The following is a 27,331-nucleotide window of genomic DNA, read 5'->3' as shown; positions in this document are numbered from 1 at the left end:
GAAGATTAAGAAATATTTCCTTAAGTTTAAAAGTATGTTAATCATATTCAAACCTTGAAAGCATTTCAATATGTTTTTCTTCTAAGTTAAGCCATAACACTCTGTTGAGGATTTTTATATTTAAAAATATATGTCATTCATTTTCAAAGTCATTAAGTTCAATCAATTTTGTCATTTCAAAACAAGAATAAAATTAACATCAATCATTAGTTATAAAGTTTATTTGACTCAAAATAAAAGTGTAATGACTTATTTAACTTTAAATAAAAATCTGAGGGCTTGATTGAATGCAATAAAAGTATAAGAACTTATTTGAATTTTCTTAAATAAATTAAGCACTCTTTTTGGATATTATGCCAAATTTTGAAAGGCAAACGAGTAAAAAGTGATATGATATATTACATTTAAACAACTCTTTCAATGGCAATGTGATTTTCTATATAAGTTAGCAATAAAAATATTAAAAAGTAGGAAAAAAACAAAGGAAAATTAGTGCAAAAAGAAAAAGAAAGGAAAAATGAAGGAAAAAGCATTAAGTGAAATTATAATAGTAATTTTATTTAAAATTAATTTGAGAGATATTTAAGGTGATTAAAATGCAATTTAAACGCTAAAATAAAATTATTATAAAATTAAAAATGTTATATTTTTATTGACTTGTAAAAGACAAATTAATGATATATTTATAAGTTCAAAATTCATAAATAGGGAAAACTATAAAAAAAAACAAAACACGGCATCCGGCGGGCCCATTTGTAGTAGCAGAAAGAGAATGGGGTGTAAAACATAAAATCTGAAGCTGTGGTTTTGCAGCAATTATCCACTCAACTTCAATTTATGTCTATATTTTGTTCCTCCGGCAATGCTATGTAGAGTCTGCCTAGCTGAAAGCTCAAAAACAAAGCAAATTTAAACAGTTGACAAGAATGTCTTTCTTCAAATCAGTAGCCGCAAATTCCTCTGCCTTCACTCCTAGGGAAGCCACAATTGCCATGATGCAATCTTCTCCTTGCAGAGTAAGTCTCTCCTTCCTTTATTTTTTGTGGCAGACAAAGTGTTTGATGTAGTGCCATTGAGATGGCAAATGGTTCTTTTTGGTCATTTGGGATAGAACGAAGCATACAAATGCAGCCTCGCTCTTCCCTTTACCATATAATGTTGCTTCATTAGCAGAATTCTCAATCTTTAGTACCCAAAAACAGTTTTGTTTGAATGTGAATTCTTATCATCGTCATTATCAAGAAAGGAAAAGCTTTCTTTTGATGTTAGTTGTTGATGAGGTTCCTGGTTTTGGTTTACCATCCCTTTTGTATTCTCCAATATGAGTTTATTGTGTCTCTTAAGCTCAAATTTCTCATCTCTTTGCTTGTTTTTTGCAGCATTCAGTTACCAATTCATGGGTTTTTCATTCTTTCTTGGATTTTGGTCCTCTTTTTGTTCAAATTTGGGTTGTTACCGATAAGTTTTTTAAGTTGGTTTTCCTGCACCAAATAAAAAAAAAAACCCGTTAAAATTGTGTTTACAATATAAATTATGTTCAAGGATACTGCTCAGAATATCAGGTCCGCAACAAAGTATTTTTCTTTTGAACTTGCTTGCAGCTCCCCAATCAAATATTTTTTCACACCAAAATAATGTTGAGCATTAATAGTGTGACCAATTCATGGCTAATTATGTCTAAAATTACAACTTCTTTGCTATAGAATGACCAATTCTTGTTAATTAATTTAACTTTCTGTTGCTACCTTATGCCAATTGTTTGATTTGATTGCAAAGTGATCAAAGAGGAGAATGCGCTATGTTTCTTGACTAAAATTTCCCCATAATTGTTTTTAGCAAAATTGCATTTCACGCGTTTGCCACTGCCAGTTCCTCATAAGATGCTTGGTATTGCTTCATGCTTTTTCCTTTTTCCAAAAATTTGAAATGACATAATACTAGGTCATACAGCTATTGTTGATTGCTTGAACACCTTTGGGTCTTGTTTAGATTCATCAGAAAAAATGCTAATAAACATAAAATTTTAACTGATAATATTATGGTATCCACATACAGGTGTTGTCGCGAAGAACTTGTTCAACTCTTAGGATAAACACTTCTGTTAACTTACTTTATTTCAGAGGAAGCTCTTCAGTTAAAGTTTTCTCTTTCTTAAATATTGCACACTATTCTATTTATTCTGGTGAAGAGTTTTGTTCTTCTTCAAAGAGAAGATCTAGAGGACCTGTTATGGCTGCAAAGAAAGCATCTCAAGGTCAGGGTGATCATACTATTTTCTTTACTGGGAGAGTTTTATGAGTTAATCAGACTTTGGCTATTAAGCTTTTTGTTCACAGGCCCCTTTCCTTTCCTCTCCCCCTTGCAACACTGGAACACACACGAATGTGCATGTGCAATCACACAGTTTTTCCCACATTTTAGGATTTTAATATGTCGCTTGCTTGTATCTAGGTCAAAAGGAAGAAGAAGGAAGATACAAGCACACCGTTGATTTGCCAAAGACGACATTTGGCATGAGAGCTAATGCTTTGGCGAGGGAACCTGAAATTCAAAAACTGTGGGATGACCATCAAGTGTTCAAGAGGGTTGTTGAAAAGAATGATGGGGTGGGTTTACTATTCCCTTGTTTCGTTGTTTTATCCATATAGAATTGTTAGCTTACTTTTGGTTACTTTTACAGGGAAATTTTGTGCTTCATGATGGTCCTCCATACGCCAATGGTGATCTACACATGGGTCATGCATTAAATAAGATATTGAAGGATATAATTAATCGTTACAAGGTAGGTATTCTTGCTTCTTTACCTTGGAGATCTAATTTGCTATCCATGAATTTAGATTTATAAATTTTGTGCTTCATGACTGTCCTTTGTGTGCCGATGGTGATCTGCACATGGATCATGATTAAATAAGATATTGAAGGATATAATTAATCGTTCCAAGGTAGGTATTCTTGCTTCTTTACATTGGAGAACTAATTTGTTACCCATAATTTAGACTTATATTCTGTTTCATGGGAATAAACACTTAGCTCATAGGATATCTTATTTCAATATGTTAGGGTTTTGAATGAGAATATTGAACACATGTTGGCTCTATCTGGCACTAGCTGCATGCTGATGTAAGACATGGAATGGCTTGGGTTTATTGTTGTTTTTGTAATATGAAATTCTTGAGAGCAAAAAATTAATAAATACGAGAAGAAAAGAAACGATCCCTAAGCTTACACCTAGGGTTCCTTGATTGCATTGTACAATTAAGAAGAAAGATAACCTAAGCTTTAGACCTAGTGGTTCCTTAGGAGTTACACCTAAGGTTGATTGCATCACACAATCACGATAGCAATAATGCTGAAAAACTTTCATAGTATTCTCTATCCCATTAGAAGGAGTACATTGCTAATATAGGCGCCTACCAACCTTACTTCTGTAAGAACTAGAACGTCTATTATAAGTAAGATTTAGTAAAATAGATTAGACTCTAAATAGGAATCTAACAACTTTAACTTAAAAAAAAAAAAAACTAATTGGATAAGGAAAAACCAATTATTCTAATTAATATAAATTATCCCGAATAATTTAAGAATCTTAAATCAATTAAAATTGGGCCCATAAAATACAACAAAGAAACAATAAGATTAAGTAGTTTAATCCTTCAATTAGCTTCCTTCCATTCTGCTTCACATGCTCCATGCCCATGTGTGAAAGAAAAAAAAAAATTATGGCTTTGTTCAGTTTTCTAAATGTTTTTTATTTGCCTTTTAATTTTTTGTCTTCATTTCCTAATGTTGTTTTCCAGATGTTTCATAGAAATTTTGTTTAGTTGTGCAAACAAAAGTTCAATTTTATGGAAACTAAAAATAGTACTTTATGCTCAGCAGAGGTTCTGTTTTTCAGCAAGGGGGGAAGTGGGGTGGGGGACTTCATATCTTCTTTTCTTAAAGAAGACTGGAAAGCCTTGTTTCCTAAATATAGAAAACCATATTTTTCATATTTCTGGAAATATTGAAAAGAAAGAACAAAACTTCAAGTTTTTAGAATTGAAAAACGTGTTCTCCTGAAAATGGAAGTAAAAATTTCCTCTTAAAACATATTTTTCTAATTGTTTTCTTTTTCAAGAAAGAATTTCTGGAAAAACACCTGAACCTTTTTTATATGAATAAGCCCCAAGTTTTATGCCCAAGATTTGTCATGTATGATACTAATGCCCTAATAAAGGTCAAAACTGCCTTTTTAAACATCATAATGGTGACATTGGGCCGGGTGATTTGCCTACTTAGGTCTGTGGTGGGTTATGTTTAGGGTCGTACTCAATGGGTTTATGGCTAATAAATTAAATAGGGTTTGAGTTGATTGGGACATAACTGCAAAAGAAATGCTGGAATTGGTGAGTGGAGTTCTAAATTTTGAACACGGAAAAATTAGAATAAAATTGTGCATGTTTATTGGTGCTTTTCTCTGCTGTGAGATGCCGGAAATCAGAAGAGCAAGAAAGAAGAAAGAGAGAACTAATCAGTCTGTTAACCGTAATTTTTCAAGATCTCAATCTCCATACTCAAACTATTAACTTTAGGAACAAGACATTTGAATGAACTAAAAGTCATATAATAGCTCTGATAGCTTAACTGGAACCAAGAAAAGACCAATGGACCATAATTCATCTTGGTCCAAGAAAATTATGGAAAAAATGAGGATCTGTAAACTCAAACTCAATTGATGCTGATAAGTTGCTCTAGGAATAATCACGAAGGACACTTTTCCTTAGAGCACGGAAACTTATTTATTGTTAGAGAATACTTTTGCTTCAAATCTCTGCCTGTTCTACATTAATTTGTCTTTCATCTAGATCTGGTGATTTTAACATGGCTTTATTTATGGGGCTTGATAGTCTGACTTTCGTTCTTGCGTTAATAAACCTTTTAAGTTCCTATATAGCAATGTCTCTCTCACCAACTTAGTGTTGCTTTCATTTTGATAAGTGCTGGCCTAAACTGATGGCTATCAGATAATAAACACAGTTTATGCTGCATGCAGTCATTTGATTAACATTTTGCTGCAATTTATTTTTGATATTTTTCCTCTTATATTTTCTTTTCTAGTTCTTTTTTTCTGCTCTTTTTAATATCCAAATCAAATGGTCTTCATCCATTTCTACTTTTTTTTTTTATTTGGACAGCTTCTTCAAAATTATAAAGTTCATTTTGTGCCTGGTTGGGATTGTCATGGCCTGCCAATCGAGTTGAAAGGCAAGTATCACTCAGATTGCTGGTTCTGTAAATTAAGATGTCAAATGTCATTAAGCGATCCTTTTTTGGATTCTATTGCAAAAAGTGCCCTTGAGATATGTGAATTTGAGAAAAGCAGTTGTATAAATTTTGGAATTGGTGTTGATGATAAACCTATGCATCATTGTAGCTGATATTTTTTTTTGCTCAATAATTATAGCTGATATTGTATTTTATTTTTCAATAATAGATGTATTAACCATGATGGCGTTCTTTTCCCCCATCATGTTTTCAGTCTAGACCGATGAGAGAATATTTTGCAATTTGTGACATCTTGATAGCAGGGTCATTCATACTGGACTTGTGAGGAAAGTTAGAAAATCTTCCCAGTTGGAATTCTAATTTGACTGTCACTTTGAATTCTAACAGTTCTTCAATCATTGGATCAAGATGCCAGAAAGGATCTGGCCCCGCTAAAGTTAAGAGCAAAGGCTGCCAAATTTGCCAAAGCAACTGTCAAAACTCAGATGTCATCATTTCAGGTGTTTACCTGGTTTACCTAGTCTTAGTTGATTAAGTTTACCAAAGAATCACTAATCTTTTCATGGAATATGACATTAATGAGCTCTCATAGCTAATATTGATATTTATGATAGGTTTATATGGTTTTCTTGTTAACAGTGTTAGTAATAGATGACTAAAATTTGCAATTGAGTGGTTTGAGTTTTAAATTTTGCAGCGCTTTGGAGTGTGGGCAGATTGGAATAATCCTTATCTAACACTAGATCCAGAGTATGAAGCTGCCCAGGTATCTGGTAGAGTCTTTCTTTGTTTTACTTCATCAGATGTTTAAGTTAGAATATAAATTCAAACATGCAGATTTTCCATTTTATATAGCAACAGGTGTGGGACACTTGTTGGCTAGCTATGGTACCTTAGAAATTTAGTCAAAACTAGGGAAGAGGTTAGAAATTTTCTTTTTCTTTTCATGTTTTTCTAAGAAGGGAAGAAACACTGAAAAGTGGGTCAAGGAGACAAACAAGAAGTTGTTGTGAATTGTAAATGAAATCCATAATTCTAAAATTCTTCCCTTCCTATGATTTCTTTCCAACATATGAGGTGACCACCGTTTATCTTCTTCCTATACACCTTCACCTTTTGTCCTACTTCTGTTTTGCTGACCTAGGATGAGAAAACTGAGACATTCAAAACCTGATTCTAGGACATGCCATGACGAGATGTCCTTTGGTACACTTTTTTGATAGACTCTGTAATGAGAAGTGGTATATTTATTTTTGATAAGTAAATTTTTTTGTGCATTTACATCTTGCCAGATTGAAGTGTTTGGTGAGATGGCACTTAAAGGGTATATATATAGGGGCAGGAAACCAGTTCACTGGAGTCCATCAACGCGTACGGCACTTGCAGAGGCTGAATTGGAGGTAGAAATATACTTCTACGGTTTATCTTATTGCTGTAAAATTTATGCATTTCCTTTCCTTGTTCCCCCCACCAAAAAAAAAAAAAAAAAACAGAGAGGAAAAAACATGATAACAAAAAGAATAAAGGAAATTAGTTGAACTGTGTAATTTGGTTTTACGTTTATGTTTTTTGCTGATTAGCATACAAAGAGATTGATTATAGTTAAGACTGTAGTCACCTCTACTTAAATATGTCCAATGCACTGTAATTCTCCTTGTTTCGTTTTAAATTACCCTTCTACTTTTGACAATATAACTAACATCGATGTGGTTTCGCATTCTCCATTTCAGACTATGATGCACCAATTGTAGTGTACAATGCATGCTTCTGGCTTTGATTGTGCTTCACTCTAGATTAATACACATATGGTATCTGAACTATATTAAAATGTAGAGTTTGATGCCCAAACTTAAAAATGTGTCATTGACCCCCAAAATTTTTAAAATATGTATCAAGTTTGCTTAACAATAAACTCCGTTACTCCAACCGGCTTACGTGGCATCAAAATCTGTTTTTGAGGCAGCAGAAACTTAAGGAAAGCTGCTGGAAACTCAAAATCAGTTTTGGTATATCAATAATTGGGTTTATAAACTCATTATTTACAACTACAGAATGAGCTTGAAGACTGATTATTGATTTATCAAAACTGCTTTTGAGTTTCCAGAAGCTTTTCTCAAGTTTCAGTTGCATTGACGAGCAATTATGGGATGTTGAAAACTGATTTTGATGTCATTTAAGTGGATTGGATTATAGTTGGACTAACTTGATGCACATTTTATAAATTCAGGTAGTCAATTGTACATTTTTTAGTTTGGGTACTACAATGTGTATATTTTTATAGTTTGGTATCATATGTGTAATTAGGTCAGCTTTAACTAAGCTCTTCTTCTTGTTGTTTTTCTTTGGCATAATGCATGAAATCACCCTTGAGTTTCACTAGCTTCATTTACACATTTATATGTACATTTTTTAGTTTGGGTACTACAGTGTGTATATTTTTATAGTTTGGTATCATGTGTAATTAGGTCAGCTTTAACTAAGCTCTTCTTCTTGTTGTTTTTCTTTGGCATAATGCATGAAATCACCCTTGAGTTTCACTAGCTTCATTTACACATTTATCTGTATTTTTGTTTTATAGAAGTTTTTTTACTAGTATTTACTATGTTTTGAATGCCTTGGTATGGATTGATTTATTGAGAATTTATAACTACATGAAGCTGTTAGGCTCTCCTTTGCTAGTCTCCACCATATTTATAGACTTGGATATGGTATTTGATATGGGTATGTGTCCCCAATGTACCAGGTTTGTGTTTTGCTGATATATCTGGACTTGTGGATTGAGCTAAAATGTGCATTGGATATGGAGAGGGGGATCTTTTTAAAATTTGCAGGGGAATAGAATACATACTTGTACAAGTTATAAAATTTAAAAAATGAATTTGACTCAAACAAAACCTTCAATGTGTTTATAGGGGCCTAGTATAAGAAAAGTAAACAATTTCGGCCTATCACTGACCCAAAACCAATCTTAAGCTCAAACTCTTCTTTTCTTTCATTTTTTAAATGGATTTATGCTGATATGATAACAATGCTATATGGGCTTAAATTTTATGTGTGTTTGTGTGTGTTTCTTTTTTTCACATGGAGAAAGGCTAATGAAAATGCAAAAGCCAACCGTGAGCTCTGATCTGTCTTATGTCCATCAAGAATCTTCTTCTTGTCTCATATAGTTCCTTCTCTTCTCTGTAATTTCATTTCCTTATTATTTTTCCTCTTTTTCTTTTTTCCTAGTTTTCTTGATCTTCTCTCCTTGCTCTCTATCTTCCCAAAATGCTCCTCTTATACTTCCTCTCATGTTCTCTTTCTCAATGCTATTTGGCTATCATCTTTTTTTCTTTTTGGATATGTGGATTGGGTTTTTCCGCTTTGTTGTTTTTCCCATAACCCAGCAATCTCTGGTTGTCGTCTTTGTGTTCACTTACTTTTTTCTGGAGTTTAATTTTGCTTACATGAAAGAATTGAGTTTGTATATCCATAGCCATTTTAGACGTAATTCCACAGCGGAATTCAATGCTGAGTCCGTGTAACATAGGCCACCAGTGTGCATTAATGAATACTAACTGATGTGAATCGGATGTTTCAATGCTCCTCTTTCGTCTTTGGCTGGTGTCTTGATCATTGTATCAAATTTGGCTTCACATTCATTGTCCTTTTCCTCTACTTTTCCTTTTTGTTGTTCACAACAAAATAGTGGCTGACATTGCTTGCTAGGGAAATATTTTCAAGTGATTTTAGAAGCTTTGTAACCTGAATTTAGGAAGGAAATGATGGGATGGCAGATTTTTGAGAAGAGAAAAAATGTGAGGGCAGAAGGCTGGAGTTTGGGGGATTTTGGCGTTTTGGAGGGTCATAGGTTGTGCCTATGCATCTTAGAGGTACGCTATAGCTCCATTCTACTTCCATCCCCTACCTTACACTCTCTCTATAGAAAGTCTTTCAAGCTTTTGAGATACATAGAATTCAGAGGAGTAAAAAGCTTCAGTGCAGATGAGAATTATAATGTGCCATCATTTCAGATCATTGCTCCTCTGTCACTGTGGTCGCTATCCTTTGCCATAATTTGGAAGTGTCTAACATCTTAACATACATGCAACCCATGCATAGCCATATAATTCAACCAAAATCACTAGCAATTTCCTACTGAATTATTTCATTTTAATTGATGAACATAGTAGATTTATTGTGTGTTTGAAAGTGTAGAGGATGAACCTGAGAATTTTGAAGTTATTGGGGAGAAATTAGCTCTGTGATTTTGGGTTCTATAGAGGAGTCAGGCTGTCAAAGAGAGAAAGGAGTGTGATTTTGATGGGAGGAGAGGGAAGAGTGAGGAAAGAGAAGGGTTGAGTAGAGAGAAAGTGTTGGTGAACAAACAGTAAAATTGTGATTAGTAACCTATTTCTCTATTTCATATGTATAAGAAAACCTAATTCTCAATTTAAATATCCAAATAAATAATATCGAGTATAAATAAAGAAGTTAAATAAATTTTCTCAATTTATATATCCAAATAAATAATACCAAGCATAAAAAAGATTATAATAATTTTGCACCCAGCACATACCATTGGGAAATTTACTAGTTAAGTTGTATTTGAGTGGGATAATTATGGATGTTAGTATTGAGTTCAAGTAAAAAAGTTTTGAGTCAATGTGGATTATTTTAATTGATTTAAATGCTGAAATTCTGTTAAACTTTTTGGGGCTTGTTAAGAAGGTCCAATTATTTTCATTTGGTTTGGTTTCTGTAATTTCAATTGGTTTTGGTCCCAAAAAATTAGAAACGGAACTTCCTGTTGGTTTAGGTTTTTCTTAAAAGCAAACCACACTGAAATTTGCTCAGTCCTTTCATGGCTACATACTCCAAATTCCACAATTAAATGTATTACATTTTGGAATATGGAATATTTTGTTCAAACTTGCTTAGCTGGAAAATCACTAGGTTACAAATAGTAAATAGAACTAAATATTTTTGCAAATAACATATATTAATTTTTTTTCTATTCTCTCTTTCATTTTGTTTTCATTCCTCTTTTATTTTTCTTCCTTTCTTTGCATTGTTAGCTCAGTATCGTCAAAAGCACAATGTGCACTTTAGATCACCTAAGGGGCAAGGCTCCAAAAAGTGCTTGCCTGAGTAAAGTAAGGTGCTAATTTCTAAATATAATTAATATATACCTGACAAAGAAAATTGTATGTATTATGTCTAATAAGCTTCAATATATGATTTTGTTAATTAACATTAAAGAGTTTACTCCGTTACATTGCCTACTGTGTTCCAAAGATCAAGATTTATCATAACTAATGTCATCAAATCAACTTTCATGTTTCTTTCACTTCCATATTCAACAAACTTGTGCATCAATTATATTATTTAATCTTTTATTCCGATAAATAGAGCTGAAAGCTGTCCTTTTTTGACTATTAATTATAGCTGACAAAAGAAATTAAAAACTAAAGGAACCAAAAGACACTTAAGGGCACTTTTTCCACACCTTTCACCTTGCAAAAAGTGTGCTGAAGCACAAAAGGCATGCACCTGATAAAGGTTCCACACTTAGATATGTGCAAGATGCTTTGCTTTATTCACTTTGCGCCTTAGCGCCTAGGTGAGGAAAATGGGTGTTGCTCTCTCTTTCGTTTTCCTTCGAAAAGAAGAGAAAAAAATGGAAGCCTTTCCTTTCCAAACACCAAAACTTTTTTGATAAAATCAGCCATACATTAGAACATATATTATTTTCAGAGAAGACCATTTTAAGTCATTTTCATGGTTAGAAAATGGAGCTTTAAATTTTATGGTTTTCTTTAAGTACTGATTTGTTAATATTAGGTTTTATTCATATAAAATTACATATTATTACATACATATTTATAAAATGTCCTAAACAAAACATTCAATCCTACTACTGTTGAATTAGTGATTTGAAGAAGGCTACTGGTTGTACCCATCCAACCAAATGCCTTACCTTGTTCACATACTTGTTCTGCAAACCCTAGTGTTTGATGTATATGGTAACCTTGATATAATAGGGGCTTGGTCAGATTTGACTCTGATGTGTTTCAGTTCTATTACCTGTATATCGTTTCATCTTTGTAAGATTCTTTCTCAATCTTTTGGTTATGAATTCAATCAGTTTCCTATGCAAGTTCACCATCAAGCTTCCATAAAGGTACCAATATAAGCCCCATCATTTTTGGGGTTTCCACCGAGAAAATACTGGTGTAATCTCCATGGTTGTCAACAAAATTTACCAGCAACTTTTCTCTTCAATTTCAATAAGCTTAGTTCTACCCCCACCATTTGTAATTTCTGAGCTCTCAATGAGTATCAATCGTACCTGGAAGTTGTATGGCTTACACAATTTGGCATTTGGCCAATCCAGGACTGTATCAGGGCCTAGATCAAGCCCTTATGGTGTCTTACTTAAAGCTAGTATTGTATCAAGGTTAAAGGATCTCTTAACTTTGGTTTAGATCTCATAAATGACGAGATTTTTAGGAGGATTTATTTGCAAAACGGCACTAATGTGAAGCCACCCCTTGTTCTAAGAATTGACAAGGATGAAAATGCTGAAGGAGAAGATGCTGGGATTGAAGTCCCTAGCAGGCCAAATTTGGCTGTGTAAGGTTGGATGGACTGAATCCAACACCAATCATTATAAGGCAAGTCGAAACTCAAATTCGGCAAAAAATGAGAAAAAAAAAAGGAAAAGAGCACAAAAAAAAGAAAAGAAAAAGAAAAGATTTTGACAGGTCAAAGAAGATATTTAATTTTCAGCTTTCATCTTCTCTCTATATAATTGCCATGTGGGTGCCAAAAAAGCATTATTATAATGGTTAGTGTCATTTATCCAAATAAAAAAAAAAAACAACCAAAAAGTAGGGGTTATTCTTCTGTTATTTTGAGTAGGATGTATTGCACTCATCATAAGAGTTAAAGACTGTAATTACATTGGAATGGAAGTTATATGCTTAGTTGAATGTGATAAAAGTGGGAGGGTTGAATTGCTCATTTGTGTAAAGTTTGAGGGCTATTTATGCATAATTCTGCATATAACAATGACCTTGTTTCTTTTGGTGCCGACCTTTTTTGTTTGTTTTCTTACATTTGTTCCAGGATTGCTATGTTACTGATTTTCTCATTTTATTTCCACATGCAGTTTCCGGAGGGTCATGTTTCAAGAAGCATATATGCCCTTTTTAGAATGGTGAGTTCACCTTCAACTAAAGATGGCTTATTCGAAGAATTCTTTCCAGATTTATGCTTAGCAATATGGACCACAACTCCCTGGACTATTCCAGCCAATGCTGGTAAGTCGTCTTTGCTTCCTTCCCCCCTCCTTTTGTTTTAACTTCTCATATTATTATCATATAAAGGTATTGAAGTTGTTATACGTTGTATTCTGGTGACTAGTGAGCAGTGGTTTCTTAATATGAACATTCAACTAAGAAGTGCTTGTATATATATACTTTCAGAAAAATAAACAAAAAAGAAAAAGTTATTTAGAAACTTATAAAAATGAAAAGGATCAAATCCTACAAGAATATTACAATTTCATGGAAAATCATGAGATTCTAATAAAATTCTTTACATGGTTTGAAGAATATTACTTAGGATCAATAAACACTACAAAAAGCATAGTTAAATGGCTAACAAATAAAGGAGAAAATGAATCTCAACATCCTCCTTTGGCAGAAGTCCAATATTCTCAAAAAAATATAGGAATAAGAGCAACTCCTTTAAGAATGAGATCCTCAGACCTAGGAGTATATATATATATATATATATATATATATATATATATGTATATATATATATATATATGTATATATATATATATATTGATTGCACATTATGATACTCATATATGTGATAAGGGTATTAAAAACAGGCCATCCTAATGAAGTGTATCCATTTTCTTTCTGTTTTTTAATTTTATGATTAGAACTGGCTTCGGTATCACTTGATTTACCTTGCATGCAATGTCCATGGTTATTGTTTTAAGTTTAATGTGGGACAAGTCATTGTGTGATTTGTAAAATTATCCTTTTGCCAATAAATTATGTTATTTGGTTTGGATTTCACTATGTTAAGTCAATGGTACTATAGGGAAACCATCATTCACTTGGAAGATGCATAAGCAGCTAGTCTAGTAGAAGTCTACACTGGTTGTTTGAATATTGATGAACTAAACTTGTCTGTTCAATTTAGGCCATCTAGGTTGGTAACAAGTATTTCTATGTCAATCTGGAAAATAGTGACATCTCTCCTACTTTTTGTCAGCTGTTGCAGTGAATGCCAAGCTTCAATATGCTGTTGTTGAAGCAAAATCATTCTTGGAAGATGTCTCCATATCTGCTGGAAATAAAAAGAGAAGACTTGGAAATGTCCTGAAGGAACCCAAGAAACCTTTCTTTATTGTAGCATATGATCTTGTGCCAACATTAGAAGCAAAATGGGGCATTAAGCTCATCATCAAAAAAATATTTTTGGGTTCTGATCTTGAAAATTGGAGGTTGAGTTAAATGGAAGCATATATTTATTGTTTACAATGAAACTCATTTTGAGTTAAATAACAACTCAATGCATTATGACATGATGCATATTTAGGGAATTAGCAAAAGAGTAAATTTTCTGAAGTATAGATCTTACTTGTGATTTCAGGTATGTTCATCCAATTAACAACAGGGAGTGCCCTGTTGTCATTGGAGGAGATTACATTACAACAGATTCAGGAACTGGATTGGTGCATACAGCGCCAGGTCATGGTCAGGAGGATTACGTGATTGGGCTAAAATATGGACTGCCTATATATTCTCCTGTAGATGATGATGGGAAGTTCACTGAAGAAGCTGGGGAGTTTAGTGGGCTTGAGGTTCTTGGAGATGGTAATATTGCAGTTGTCAAATACTTGGATGAAAAAATGTCCATTTTAATGGAAGAATCATATGGTAAGTTTTTCCTTTAAAGCCCATCTTATTACTATTATTATGTTTTTTTTTTGTGATTAATTTATAAGGTCCATTGTTGACACTTGCTATTGTTATGAAGAGGTACTGTAAAAATAATACATAGCCATGTCAAAATATTGCACTCCCTTTTCTTTTACGCAGAACACAAGTATCCATATGATTGGCGTTCAAAGAAGCCCACAATATTTAGGGCAACTGAACAATGGTTTGCATCAGTGGAAGGGTTCCGTCAGGCTGCTATGGATGCAATTGGCCATGTAAAATGGATTCCAGAGCAGGTATTGGTTCTAATTGCATTGGAAATAAGCCTTGAATTGTTGGCATTGCTATGCTTTGATATTTTATGGATGGTACTCTTGGCTCTCTTTCAGTGTTACATTTGTATGAATAGATGCAAATTTGTCCTCACCATTTCATTTTAGAATTTTAGTAGTTCGTTTGCAAGTCAAATTTGAATCCTTGTTCTTTCATACTTATGGCTATATGGCTATAACATTTGGCTTTGGTGATCCTGTAGAATCATTTAGAGCTGTGCAGGGGAGTATCTTTACTTTGCGGCTTATCTATCATATAGAGCTATTAAAGGACTGGCAATAAATTATTGAAGCTGCCATTTAGAATTATAATTGTGCCAACAGTTTATTTATTTATTTATTCTTATTATTCCTTTTTTTTGGGGGGGAGGGTGGGGGTGAAGGATGGGGATTTGTACCCGACTTCTGAAGTAAGGAATACATGCATTTACCATTGGACCATATGTCAACAGTTTGATTGTTGAGATAAATTAAAGGGATTTATTTTTGATGTCTGTCAGTTCTGCTACCTGCTTACAACTTGATTGTCCTTAGGTGCCCATCCCTGGTTTCCCCTTCTGTTGAAAGTCATAGCAACTATTTAAGCATTTTGGTAATTTGCCTTATGCATCATACATTGAGCCATCATCATAGTACTATTTTGCTGGTTTAGAAGAAAATTATTGATGTGTTGCTTGTGTAATAGGATTGGCATTTACTTCATATTTTGTAGAAGCTTTTTACATAATTTGACTTTCTAAATCATTAATTTGGTAAAGCAGAAAACTTTAAGGATTAAGCATGATAGGAAGAGTAAATGATATCTACATTTTCCATTTTTGTTACTTACTTCGCGAAGAACAATAAAACCAGTGTATAAGTTGGACCTGTGCAATGAGGGCAATATCAGGGTTCCAAGGGTTTGACATCGATGCAGTTTCTGATGCATTGATTGATGTTTGTTCATGTTTCAACTGAAACTGAAAACATGCTTAGTTGTGTTGTTTGGCATCAGTTAAGTTTTAGGATACTATGAGTTTAGGGTTTGAAAATTATGATACCATGAAGGCAGTAATGTCATGTTATGATTGGAAGATGTGTAATGAGAAAAGATAGATAGGGAACTGTTAAGACTCAAATCGAGAGCCTCCTGTGTTTATATTAGAGCAATAGAGTACATAAAGACTAATAGTGCTTGACCCTGATCATCTTAACATTAGAATTTGTTGATGTTTTGAAGTTCTATGTGGGATTGTTTGGTTGAAGAACACAAATCTTCCATTTTACTCAGCAGCTAATTATTATTATAATTTCAAAACAAAAAGAAAAAGGAAACAATAAAATGAAACCATTGACGGGCTATTCCTATTTTGTTGAATAAGAATGAGAAATGGATACGTGACAAATTTTTTGTGAGTTGATGCATGTGTGGAAATTGTAATTAAATGATCATCATCATGATATTACTATTATCATCATATTGAGCTGCATCATTTCTTTGAATTCTAATAAGCATTTTTGTGCTAAACTTGGGACTTTTGGGAGTTTTAGTTTTAGTGTTAGGTTGAGCTATTTCTTTGAAGTTTTGGCAGTTTAAATTAAATTTTATATGTAAGAGCTATTGAATATTTTAGGAAGGTTATTAAGAATATATCTCATTAGAGCTTTGAGTTCTACTTATTATATGTCTAGATTAATTTTATGGTATCTTTATATCAGTTATTACATGTTCTCTAATTCTGTGTTTGGATAATGACTGTTTAGGCGGAAAATAGAATTTCTGCCATGACTTCCAGCCGCTCTGATTGGTGCATATCACGGCAGAGGACATGGGGTCTTCCCATACCTGTCTTTTATCATGTCACTTCAAAGGAACCTCTTATGAATAAAGAGACTATTGATCATATCAAATGTAAGATGTCATCTAAATCTTTCTGCCCTCATCGAGAATTTTCACACTTGATATTATTTGAACTAAAAGAAAGTTCTTTTCATTTCATCTTTAAAGGATTCATAGTCACATTTCTGCACACGTATTCAAGTTTGGGTTCTTTTTTACTTTTATTAGTGTCCCACATTTTTCCCATATTATGATCATTTGTTTTGACAGCCATTATAGCCCAAAAAGGAAGTGATGTTTGGTGGTACATGAAAGTGGAGGACCTGCTGCCTGACAAATATTGCAATAAAGCATCAGAGTATGAAAAGGGGACAGATACTATGGACGTCTGGTTCGACTCAGGTTTGTTCATCTAGGGTTGACCTTCTATTGCTTTGCTTCCATAGATCCTATGGATTTCGCAAAAATGGTTAATAAATTAGAAGTTGCTTGGTGTTGCTTGAGCACCATCACAAGGTTGATTCCATGATATCTATAATCATTAAATTGTAATGACCGTGCTAAAACTTTCTCCAGGTACTGGTTCAATTAGCAGACTTATTTGTGAAGCATCAAGGTTTTTTTATTTTCCTTCTATTCTCTTCTGGGGTGTGCATGGGAAGGGGGGTTGTGGGTGCCTCTGGGCTGCTGGTATGAAATCCATTGGCATAGAGTCTGCACAGCTATCCCAGTATGTTGCTGATCAACATGGAAGAAAGTTTTGTCTGGAGCATACTAGATTTATGATATGAAGTGGATTGTATTGCTTTTAAACTGCATGACTTTATAGAAACTTGCATTGTCAGACTATTAATAACAAGAAGTCTTACTTGCTATGTAACTATTTTGCCTGCTTTCTATTCCTGCTCTTAGCTTTGAATTTTGCTATTATAGTTAAGAAATGGTTAATTTTGTGAAATATTGCTTTATTAGGATTCTGATGTTTGTTAGTTTCCCATATATGCCAGGCTCCTCTTGGGCTGCTGTCTTGGGAAAAAGAGGCAGCCTTAGTTTTCCTGCAGACTTGTATCTTGAGGGTACAGATCAGCATCGCGGTTGGTTTCAAAGTTCCTTGTTAACAAGTATTGCTACAAAAGGTATCAGAGTTGAAAACAAATTGTTAACCCTGTACTCAAAAGGTTTTTAAGATGCTTGACCTTTTGTTTCACATGTTTTATTGTTTTTTTGGTTCTTACCATTGTTATAATTGTATACATCCTGCTTTATCCTTGTCATGTTATCTCTTTTTGAGAAGAATTTTAGGCTTGTTGTGTCACCCATTCTAGTTTTTATCCTTTTGGCGAAAGGAATCATTCTTAGTCGGCCATAAAGTGAATTGACAAGTGCTTCCGTAGTCATACCACAGGTTTAACAATTGTGAATTTTGCTAGTAAAGATGAAGAAACAAGGATGGTTTACTGTTCTAAAACTATATTTAATTTAACTATATTAGCATTATTCTCATTGTGGTTACATGCCTCCTGATCTATTTCTATTTTCAGAAGTCAATATTATTTCATTTTTCAGAATGACTGCCAACAAATTCTTGGAATTTTTTCTTTCTTCCCTTTTTTGAGCTAAGCATCAAAATATTACTGTCAGACAAATATTAGCAAGCATGAATTCTATTATTATCTCCTTATCATATTAAGTTTCAAAAAGAGCACTTAACATGGGACATAATGCCTGCGGAGCAAGGAGGGGAAACTGGGAGAAAAATATATTTTCGAGAGAAAGCAGAGGGAATAGGGAAAGAAATAGAACAAGGAGGGAAAGATCCATTCCAATACTACTAAATTTTGAGATCACATAAAGTACCTGTAGAGTACACCCTCAACCCCAATGTAAACAGAAAATAACGAATATAACCTTAATGCCTTTTTACCTGAAAATAAGCAAACGTAAATACCTAAATACAAAAAATTATGAGTAAGCCCATAATATATTAAAGTAATAATACTACTACTTTAATCCTTCATGCAGCTTCTTTTTATCCTGCATCGATGACTGTAATTGCATCTGGTCTCAATAATTTAAATTATCCTTACGATCTATGGATTGTGCTAGTTTCTATCAAAGTTCTGGATATAGGATTAAACTAGTTTGTTGAACAAAATCTATTACTGCAGTCTAGTGGTTTTCCAGTATGTCTCTTGTTGCAACACTATGCGGAGTTTCATTTTGGCTTCTAGCCTGCTGATATAGCTAATTGCAAGTATGAATAAGTTTCCTTCAAATGTATTGCAATTTCTTGAAGATTTCCTTTAGCAAGGAATGTCTCCAATATGGTTATTCTTTCTTCTCAACCATGCAGGAAGGGCTCCATATTCCAGTGTTATAACACATGGATTTGTATTGGATGAGAAAGGCTTTAAGATGAGCAAATCTTTGGGGAATGTTACGGATCCTCGTACTGTTATTGAGGGAGGGCAGAACCATAAGGTTAGTTTTTGGCAGATAGCCCCCCCTCCCCTTTGATTCTTCTTTTTTCTCTTTTCTGTTTCTTTAGTAGTTGATATATCTGCTTGATGATATTTATCTTATATTGGTAGGATGCACCTGGCTACGGAGCTGATATTCTGAGACTTTGGGTTTCCAGTGTGGATTATACTGGTGATGTGATGATTGGCCCCCAGATCCTCTGTCAAATGTCTGACATTTACAGGAAGCTGAGAGGAACATTGAGATATCTCTTGGGGAATCTGCATGACTGGAAAGTATATTCTTGTTCTTTCAAAAATCAGAGCTTCAAATCATTCCTGACATTATTTGTTATCTGGCTTTCCATCCCTTATATTTCCTGATTAGATGATTAAATTGCTCTTAGATTTTTGATCTTCAGTACCTGACCTCTGTACCATACACACACACACACACAGACCAAATAAACGAAAAGAAAGAAAAAAACACACTCAGAAAGGAACTGAGAAGCTTGTACTGCATTTTATAGTTTAGCTACATTTTATAGTTTCATTCTTTTGATTATTTACAGTTAGGTCCATTTACATTGGCAGGTTGAAAGTGCTGTCTCATACCATGAATTGCCCATGATTGATCAGCATGCACTATTTCAGCTTGGAAATGTTGTCAAGAATATAAGGGAGGGTTATGAAAACTATCAGTTTTTCAAAATATTCCAGGTATATATTTTCCAAAAATTTTATATTGAATTGATGATATGATGTAACTTTAGTTTCACGCTCACTTGGATTTTGGAATTTGAATTATTCCCTAAAAGCTGGAATCAGTGACACATTGTTGGTTACTTCAAATGCTTGATTGGATTGAAGAAGTCGAAAATAATCATAACTAAATGAAGAACTTCTATGTTCTTTCGTCCCCTCATAATTTTTTTTTTCTTCTTAATAGTAATAGCTTCATGAAGACTCCTAATAGTTGACCATGTGATAATACAGTGAGTAAAAATTTGAATTGACAATATAGTTCCAACCTGATGCAGTGCAGAAGTAGAAACATTAAAAAGAAAACTAAACCAGTGGAAGAAAACCGGAAAAATAGGCTAGATGATGTAAAATTCAAGTTAGAACAAGATAACTAGGGTTTAGGGTTGTAGATCCTCTAACAGAAAATATTCCAAGATCATACACTACCTAATATGTCTAAAAAGACTATTTATACTAGGTTACAGCTGCTCATAATCCTATCTCTTGGATACACATAAATGACTTCTAATCCTAGCAGCTCAAGGTCTTTAAGAGATCACATGCTAGTTACATGACTACATAATAATATAAGAACATAATTACTAACCAATAACTATGTTAAAACATTAAACATAAAGAAAAACAAATCAAGATAAACAATTAGATAAATTCTAGAATGCTTCTGCGTTGCAATCATTAGCATAATAACAGTTTTCTTGCTTGTGTTGACAGCCCTTAACAGTTGTCTCATTAGCTATGCTTTATCTTCTTACTTCTATTTAGCTAAATGCGTATCATTTAGTTTGCCTTATTTCTAATATTGGACAAAATTTTTCTCATGTTTCAGATTATACAACGATTTGTTATTGTTGATTTATCAAATTTCTACTTCGATGTTGCTAAAGATCGACTATATGTTGGGTAATTCTTTCCCTAAATTCTTATATGTGGATAGAACTTTCAATCTTCTTTTATGTCATTTCGGTGTTTTGATCTACCTTTCCTATTTATTTAACTGATTTTAGTGCAAGTCTTTGTCTTAAAGACATCAACTTGTTCAATCAAAAGCGCCTTGCGTGATTTTTGTCTAGATTGACAAACCATCGCATGGTATTACCTTAGCTCACAATTTCCTGATTTAAGGAATATGTTTTTGGAGTTTCCTTTGATTCTACATACAAGAAGATATGTATATACAAAGTCTGACAGATAGAACTGGCTTTACATATTCAGAAACAATTCACTACGGGTTTAATGCAGTTTTGTTTAAGCAGTAATTTAGCTCCTGCAGTTATATGGTTTAAACGAGAGTTTTCAGAGCCCTGATAAACTGTTTCTTGCTTACGCAATCTAGGCTACTAATAAGACTACTTCAAAATATCTAACCTACGGAGAAAAGTTGTATTACTATTAATGTGTTTTTATTTTATCAATTGAATCCATTCAAGCCATGACCATTATGCTAGAGCAAGTTATAACAGAAGAGTTTATGTAAATGTGCACCTAGTGCACATGCATGAATATAAAATATTTCGAATTAGTTGGAAATATTTTCATTTAGCTTAGATAAACTTGATCAAACAGCATGTGGATGCAGGATAAAGGTTCTGTATGCTTTACGATTGGTCAAATTGAAACCTAAAATGCTCGTATCAGTTATGGCCCAGGATGCTTATCTTTTAGATGCTCTCAAAAGTGCAGAGATGTACATTGAAATATTTCTTCTCCTAGAATTTGCTAAAAGATCATTAATTTATTTCAGGAAAATAAATTTGGGTCCTCGAATGCTGAGTTTATATTGTTTCACTCTCATCACTTGAAAATATAGTTTTGATTTATTTTGCTGTGTTGAACTTGGTGCCCATGTAATTATTTGAGCACTTGTTTAGGCAGCTTGGATCCATTTTCATTTCTCAATTTATATTCTGTTTTCCTTAATATGAATGTGTTGAGCTTTAGAGATGCTGGTTTATTGTCTTTAATCTATATACTTGGAAAAATCTTCACATATCATGTTCATATATAACTTTTTTTAACATCTGCATGAATGCATTTAGATAACAACTGGTTTCTTCCTTCTGGCCTGAAATCATCTGTAAGTCTTTGCTTAGATGTTTCAACTGTAACCAACATTTTTTATTGCTACCCTAGTTTCAAAGAATGTCTCTTTCTCTTTTTATCTTACTAAGTTAACAATTTTCAGGGGTATAGCAAGTTTTACAAGGAGAAGTTGCCAAACTGTTCTTGCTGCACATCTCCTTTCCCTAGCAAGGGTAATTGCTCCAATTCTGCCACATTTGGCAGAGGATGTATGGCAGAATCTTCCCTTTAAGTACACCTTGAAAGATGGTTCTATTGCTGAGTTTGTTTTTGAATCAAAATGGCCAGCCTTGAATGAGAAATGGCTCACATTGCCAGCTGAAGAAATTGATTTCTGGGGAAAGGTCCTTGAGGTAATCACTGTTTTCATCCTTATAAGAGAGTAGGGTTGGGTCTTGTTCAAAACAAGGTCTGAAGTGGCTTCAAGTTAAAGTTTGTCTGTGTGCCCTGATCTGCATTTACATTTCTTGTTTGTTTTGACCATGTCAATTTTGTGGAGGATTGTTTTAGAAAAAATTTGGAGAGTCGAGACATTTTTCCTGAATTCTTGCTAACAAAATGGTACATGACATGAAATTTTGTCTAGAATTTTTTTTAAAATTTTTAATTAAATTGCAATCACTGAATCATGAATTTATCTTTGTTAGCAAAATAAAATCAAATATCAAGTGACAAGATATTTGATTTTGGATTCATTTTGCAAGAAAAACTGCAAACTGTTATATATTTTATAAGTAAGGTGATGTCCTTTTCATAAGTTTTTATCCCACTTTTAATTTTTAAGACCATGGATAATTGTGACACATTGCAAATCTTTTGGTGTGTGGTGTTCTGGGGTGTTGCTTTTGCTGTGCTTTTTGTTTTGTTTTTATTTTCCTTTTGTGCCAATTTCAGAGAAACCATCATGCATTTATCATGAAATGGATGGAGATTGATCAGATAGCCCCTTTTTGTCAAAAAAATAAAAAAAGAAACAAGAAACATGCTTTTTTATAGGTATACTAGTGGAAACTAATTTCAAGGAAAATTGGGAAAGGGCTAACGTTTTTCATGATGATACCAGCTGAGAACTGAGGTAAACAAGGTGTTGGAGGTTGCTCGTACTGGGAAGTTGATTGGTTCCAGTCTGGAAGCAAAGGTTTATCTACACACATCTGATGCTACCCTGGCATCTACATTACTTGAAATGTGTTCAGCAAACAATGATGCAGACACCTTGCACCGTATTTTCTTAACATCTCAGGTATTTTAATTTCTTTTACATATACTCTTTAAAATGGTGATCAGTTAACTGATCTACAGTTAATAACTTGCATATGTTCATAAGCAGGACACCTATTGGTTTTAGACTTTAGTTCCTCATTTTCAAAATCTTATCAGGAGCATATTTTTTATGCAAATCTTTAGAATATAGGGTTATCAGCTAGTTGTTTTATGTTTGCTGGACCTGAACTGCTCGTTGAATGAAGTTGGGGACAGTTTCCAGTTGTGTACACTAGATTTCCAGTATTGTTTTATCTATCAAACCTCAAATCAATTGATTACATCTCTTAGACATGTTGGTCCATGCATAATTCCTTTATTTGTGCATATAATTCTTTGTAAGCAGAAAGCACTTACATTATTAACTGGTTTTTTTTTTTCTATTTGAATGGCAATTTACAGGTAGAGGTAGTTGCATCTTTAGGGAATGAACTTCAAAATATTCCATATACTGGAGAGTATCTTGTTCAGGAGGACAAGGTTTGGATCGGAGTGTCAAGGGCTGAAGGCTCCAAATGCGAGAGATGTTGGAATTACTCGACTCAAGTAGGTTCGTTTATGGAGCACCCTACACTTTGTGGTCGCTGTTTCAGTGTTGTTGGCATTCAACCAACCCCTGAAATGGCAGCCGTCACCTGACGACCTAAAACCATAAAACCCTGCTAAAAATGAGTAATAAAAGTTGGCCAATGTCCCTTTCGAGCTTTGACAGTCTTAGCCAATGTCATGCCCGAGCTCTGATGTTGAAGGTTCTATAGGTCCACTTACGGCCAGCATCAGTGATTTCCATCGTAAGTAGTATTTTTTCCCAGAAGTGCATAAGGTTATCAAATTTTCTCCATACAGAATTATTTAAAGGTGAAGAGAAACAAAGAAACCACCCACAAGGTGTTCAGCTGCACATATGAAAATTATTCTACTCAGCATATTTTTTGTTCACTTTCCTGGGCGAGGGTTACTAGTTGCCACTTGCCTGTGATTTTATTTTCTCAACACACAAGTGCCTAATCCTGGAAACAGACTCGCTTGTAATTAGTTTTAGCGCCTAATTGTGCTAAATTTTGGTTACTCAAATAATACTTTTAAACTTTCAATTAATTTTAATTTGAACTAATATAATAAGTATTGTTTGTTATTTTTAGAGTAATTTTAGATTTTTGTTTTGGTCATTCAATTTTGAAAAATAATATTTTGATTATAAATATTTATAAGTATTGTTATTTTGATGGGCAGGTGTATGGTTTGGAAAGTTCATTTGATCCTTTGGACCTTGATCTGGACTCATACAAAGTCAACGACTCATTCAAAATGATTCAAATTTGCAATGACATGAATCTGAATTGATTTGAAAAATTAATTTGGAATGACTTAATTCTAAATAATTTACTCAAAATCAATTGGATTTGATTTAAAAAAAGTCAATTATTTAAACTTCAAATTACTCAAAAGTTCAATAATATAAGTGTCGAATTCAAAATGGTTTGAGATAAAAAATCTGAATTTTTCTTCAAATTGAAATTGATCAAATCCAAATTGGGCTCGATCCTTACAATGTTCATATGAACATGTTCATGTGGTAATAAAAAAAATAAATTAAAAGCACTAATTTTTATTTTAAAAATGTTGTAGTCATCTACGCATGTTCACATGACAAAAATAGTTGAATTGCAAGAACATACATTAAAAGCATTTGACTCCACTCATCCTAAAATGTTAATATGGTATGATAATATTCAAATTTTAGTACAGATTTTAATTTGACTACCATTAAATTGAGAAAAAATTTCCTTCTTTTTATATATTTTTAGAGAATTTGAACAATTAATATAAGTACTGAAGCAGTGGGTTTGTAAAATTGTCTATTGATGTTAACAATTTTGAATATTACAATTATTATTAGATTGTTTAAAGAAATGCGTTTTTGATTCTGCAAGTTGCAAGTCATACATGACACAACAAAAATCAACTCAATAGCAATGTTTTAAAGATCTTTTTCATCAATGAGCTGTATTTTGTCAAAAAAAAAAAAAGGCACATGCAAAAACATGCTTGTCATGTTTTCAAACAAATTGCAAAGACAAAATGTTACACAATATATAACAAAACTGAGCTGACCAAATCACCAAGCACAACCCACCAAAGCAGAAGAGAAATAAAGAAAATGAAGTAATTAGAAATATAAGTGTTGTTCAATTTTCTACCCACGCAAGTATATGTATCGAAAAGATAATATAGTAATACATAGAGTGTCGATCCTATTGAGAATTGAATTAATTCTTAATGTTAACTACTAAAATTCTTAATCTTATCCTAATAATTAAATTAAAAAATTATTAAAAAGAAAAATTAAAACTAATAAATTGAAACTAAAATTAAATAGTAAATTTATTTCATAAAACTCACTTAACTATCAGACCTAAGATTATGATGTCCCTCAATACTTTATCTGATTATTGTCTTTCTCTCTTAACCTAGTTTAATGAATTAAATTGCTAACCTAGAGTCTTAAATTATTTACAAGTCTCTGTCGAGTTTCTCATAAAAATTTCTTTCCCAATTAATTTACTATATGTCTATGCAAATTAAATTGAAGAAAGATTCATTAAGTTCGTGCTCTAATTTTGGCTACGTATGGTTTATAAGTGTATGTTTACCCTATATACAAATCAAACCACCTAATCAACTAAGTGCATTTGATCATATGCTAAATCTCTTTCGTCAAGGTTTAACCTAGGTTTCTAATTCAATCTAATGGGTGATTAGGTAACTAGAAGCATTAAGAACAAAATAAAATAAACAGCTTAAATCCATCAAACATAAGCAAAAGAAAGATCAATAAATCATAGTACGTATTGAGTTCTATCATAATCTCCCTATCAAGTCACACATCTCCTTATCAGACTATGTGGGCCGCAGGCTTGCCCAAGTAATTAACAGAAATCGTAATTGCTCAAGGACTGCTGCAATGCTTCAACTTTGACAAGATTTTTTGTTAGCTTTAAAATTATTATAGTTTTGATGATGACAAAATGATCAACTTTGCTTGAGCATTATTTGAGTAATCCTTGACAATTTCTTGAAATGATTTAACTCCCATACACTTGTTCTTACATAGACACAAGCTTCACTCTTGAAGTTATTGAACTATATCTATAAGCTTGTATGACTTAGGTGTATGAGTGCTTATGATTCTCATTCATTAAAGTTTGATTTAAAGATTAAAGGAAAATCTTGATGCACTCATTAAGGGGGAGTTTTGAACATCTTGTTTAATTACAAAAAGAAAGAGAAGGAAAACTAAGTTAAATTGAGTGTGATAGGTTTTCATATTTAATTTATGTGTGTGATGCTTTAGTTATGGTTTTGTTGAATATTATGTGCTAGTTGCTTTCTACTGTGGATATTGTTATCTTGTTTAGCTATTATAGATATTATAAAAATTTTATTGAAAATCTTTAAAGAAAACTAGATGCATTGAATAAAGGGGAGCAACTCATTATGCGTAAAGATTTGAAGCATTCATGTTAAACATAAACATTGCATTCTTAATCTTGGAATGTTTTGTCATCATCAAAAATAAGAGATAAAGAATGTTGACTCTATATGTTTTTGATGATAGCAAAATATTCCCATTCATTGGTGTCTAACTATATTGTTTAAGTGCAGGATAAAAATTGTATGTAAATAATAAATCTGCCAAACCCTGTTCTATAAAATAATTACGACGTCATTTACATGCTCAATAGAATGGTTGCATATTTAGGAAGTTTGAAAAATCGTTAAAAGATGATATTGCCCCTAATGGTATCATTAAGTTGATTAAGCCTCGAACTAGTTCAAATAGAAATTTTAAGGTGAAATTGAGAGTTTCACGGTCCAGGGATGACTCAAAATGGTAATTCGGAGCTCGAGGATCAATTTGGAGTCAAACCGAAATTTTCACTATCTAGGGGCAAAATGGTCATTTGCCACTTGGGGACAAAATGAGAATTTTTAAAAAGATTTTTTTGGCCCCATTTGACTTATTGGAGTATGATTTGAGGTTGAGAAGTAATTGTAATCCTGGCCTTTTTCGGAGCATAGGGGTAAAATGGTCATTTTGCCATTCTAAGGGCAAAATTGCAATTTTCCACCACTAGGACATTTGTCCAGCACATGGTCTTCCCTTATCCTCATTTTGACCTTTGACTAATCATGTGGTAGATAAAAAAAGTTTAAAAATTTTTAAAGTTTTAAAAATGGACCAATGGAAACATGCCATGTGTCAAGCTTAGGATATTTTATTATTTAACTTAAAAATCAGCATAAATCAGCCCATTATCTCTCCAAATATTCGGCCAAGCAAGGAAGAGAGGGAAAGAAAGGAAGAACAAACCCTAGGTGAAGAATTTCAAGAGA

General features: G+C 33.0%; 1 protein-coding gene across 1 annotated transcript; it reads left to right on the top strand.

The window, feature by feature from the left end:
- On the top strand, positions 789 to 24,068 carry LOC18609116 (isoleucine--tRNA ligase, chloroplastic/mitochondrial). Its single transcript, XM_018115959.1, has 22 exons — positions 789 to 1,016; positions 2,056 to 2,254; positions 2,452 to 2,606; positions 2,681 to 2,782; positions 5,175 to 5,244; positions 5,653 to 5,765; positions 5,963 to 6,031; positions 6,558 to 6,665; positions 12,422 to 12,572; positions 13,546 to 13,777; positions 13,927 to 14,213; positions 14,376 to 14,512; positions 16,292 to 16,439; positions 16,638 to 16,769; positions 17,375 to 17,503; positions 18,721 to 18,848; positions 18,959 to 19,123; positions 19,421 to 19,546; positions 20,418 to 20,491; positions 21,774 to 22,023; positions 22,734 to 22,913; positions 23,336 to 24,068. Exons 1-22 carry the CDS (start codon positions 927 to 929, stop codon positions 23,570 to 23,572), a joined length of 3,282 nt encoding a protein of 1,093 aa, XP_017971448.1. The 5' UTR covers positions 789 to 926; the 3' UTR covers positions 23,573 to 24,068.

The sequence above is a fragment of the Theobroma cacao genome, chromosome 2 (genome assembly GCF_000208745.1).
Source record: "Theobroma cacao cultivar B97-61/B2 chromosome 2, Criollo_cocoa_genome_V2, whole genome shotgun sequence".
Classification (NCBI taxonomy): Eukaryota; Viridiplantae; Streptophyta; class Magnoliopsida; order Malvales; family Malvaceae; genus Theobroma; species Theobroma cacao.
This window is presented reverse-complemented; position numbering and strand designations above follow the sequence as displayed.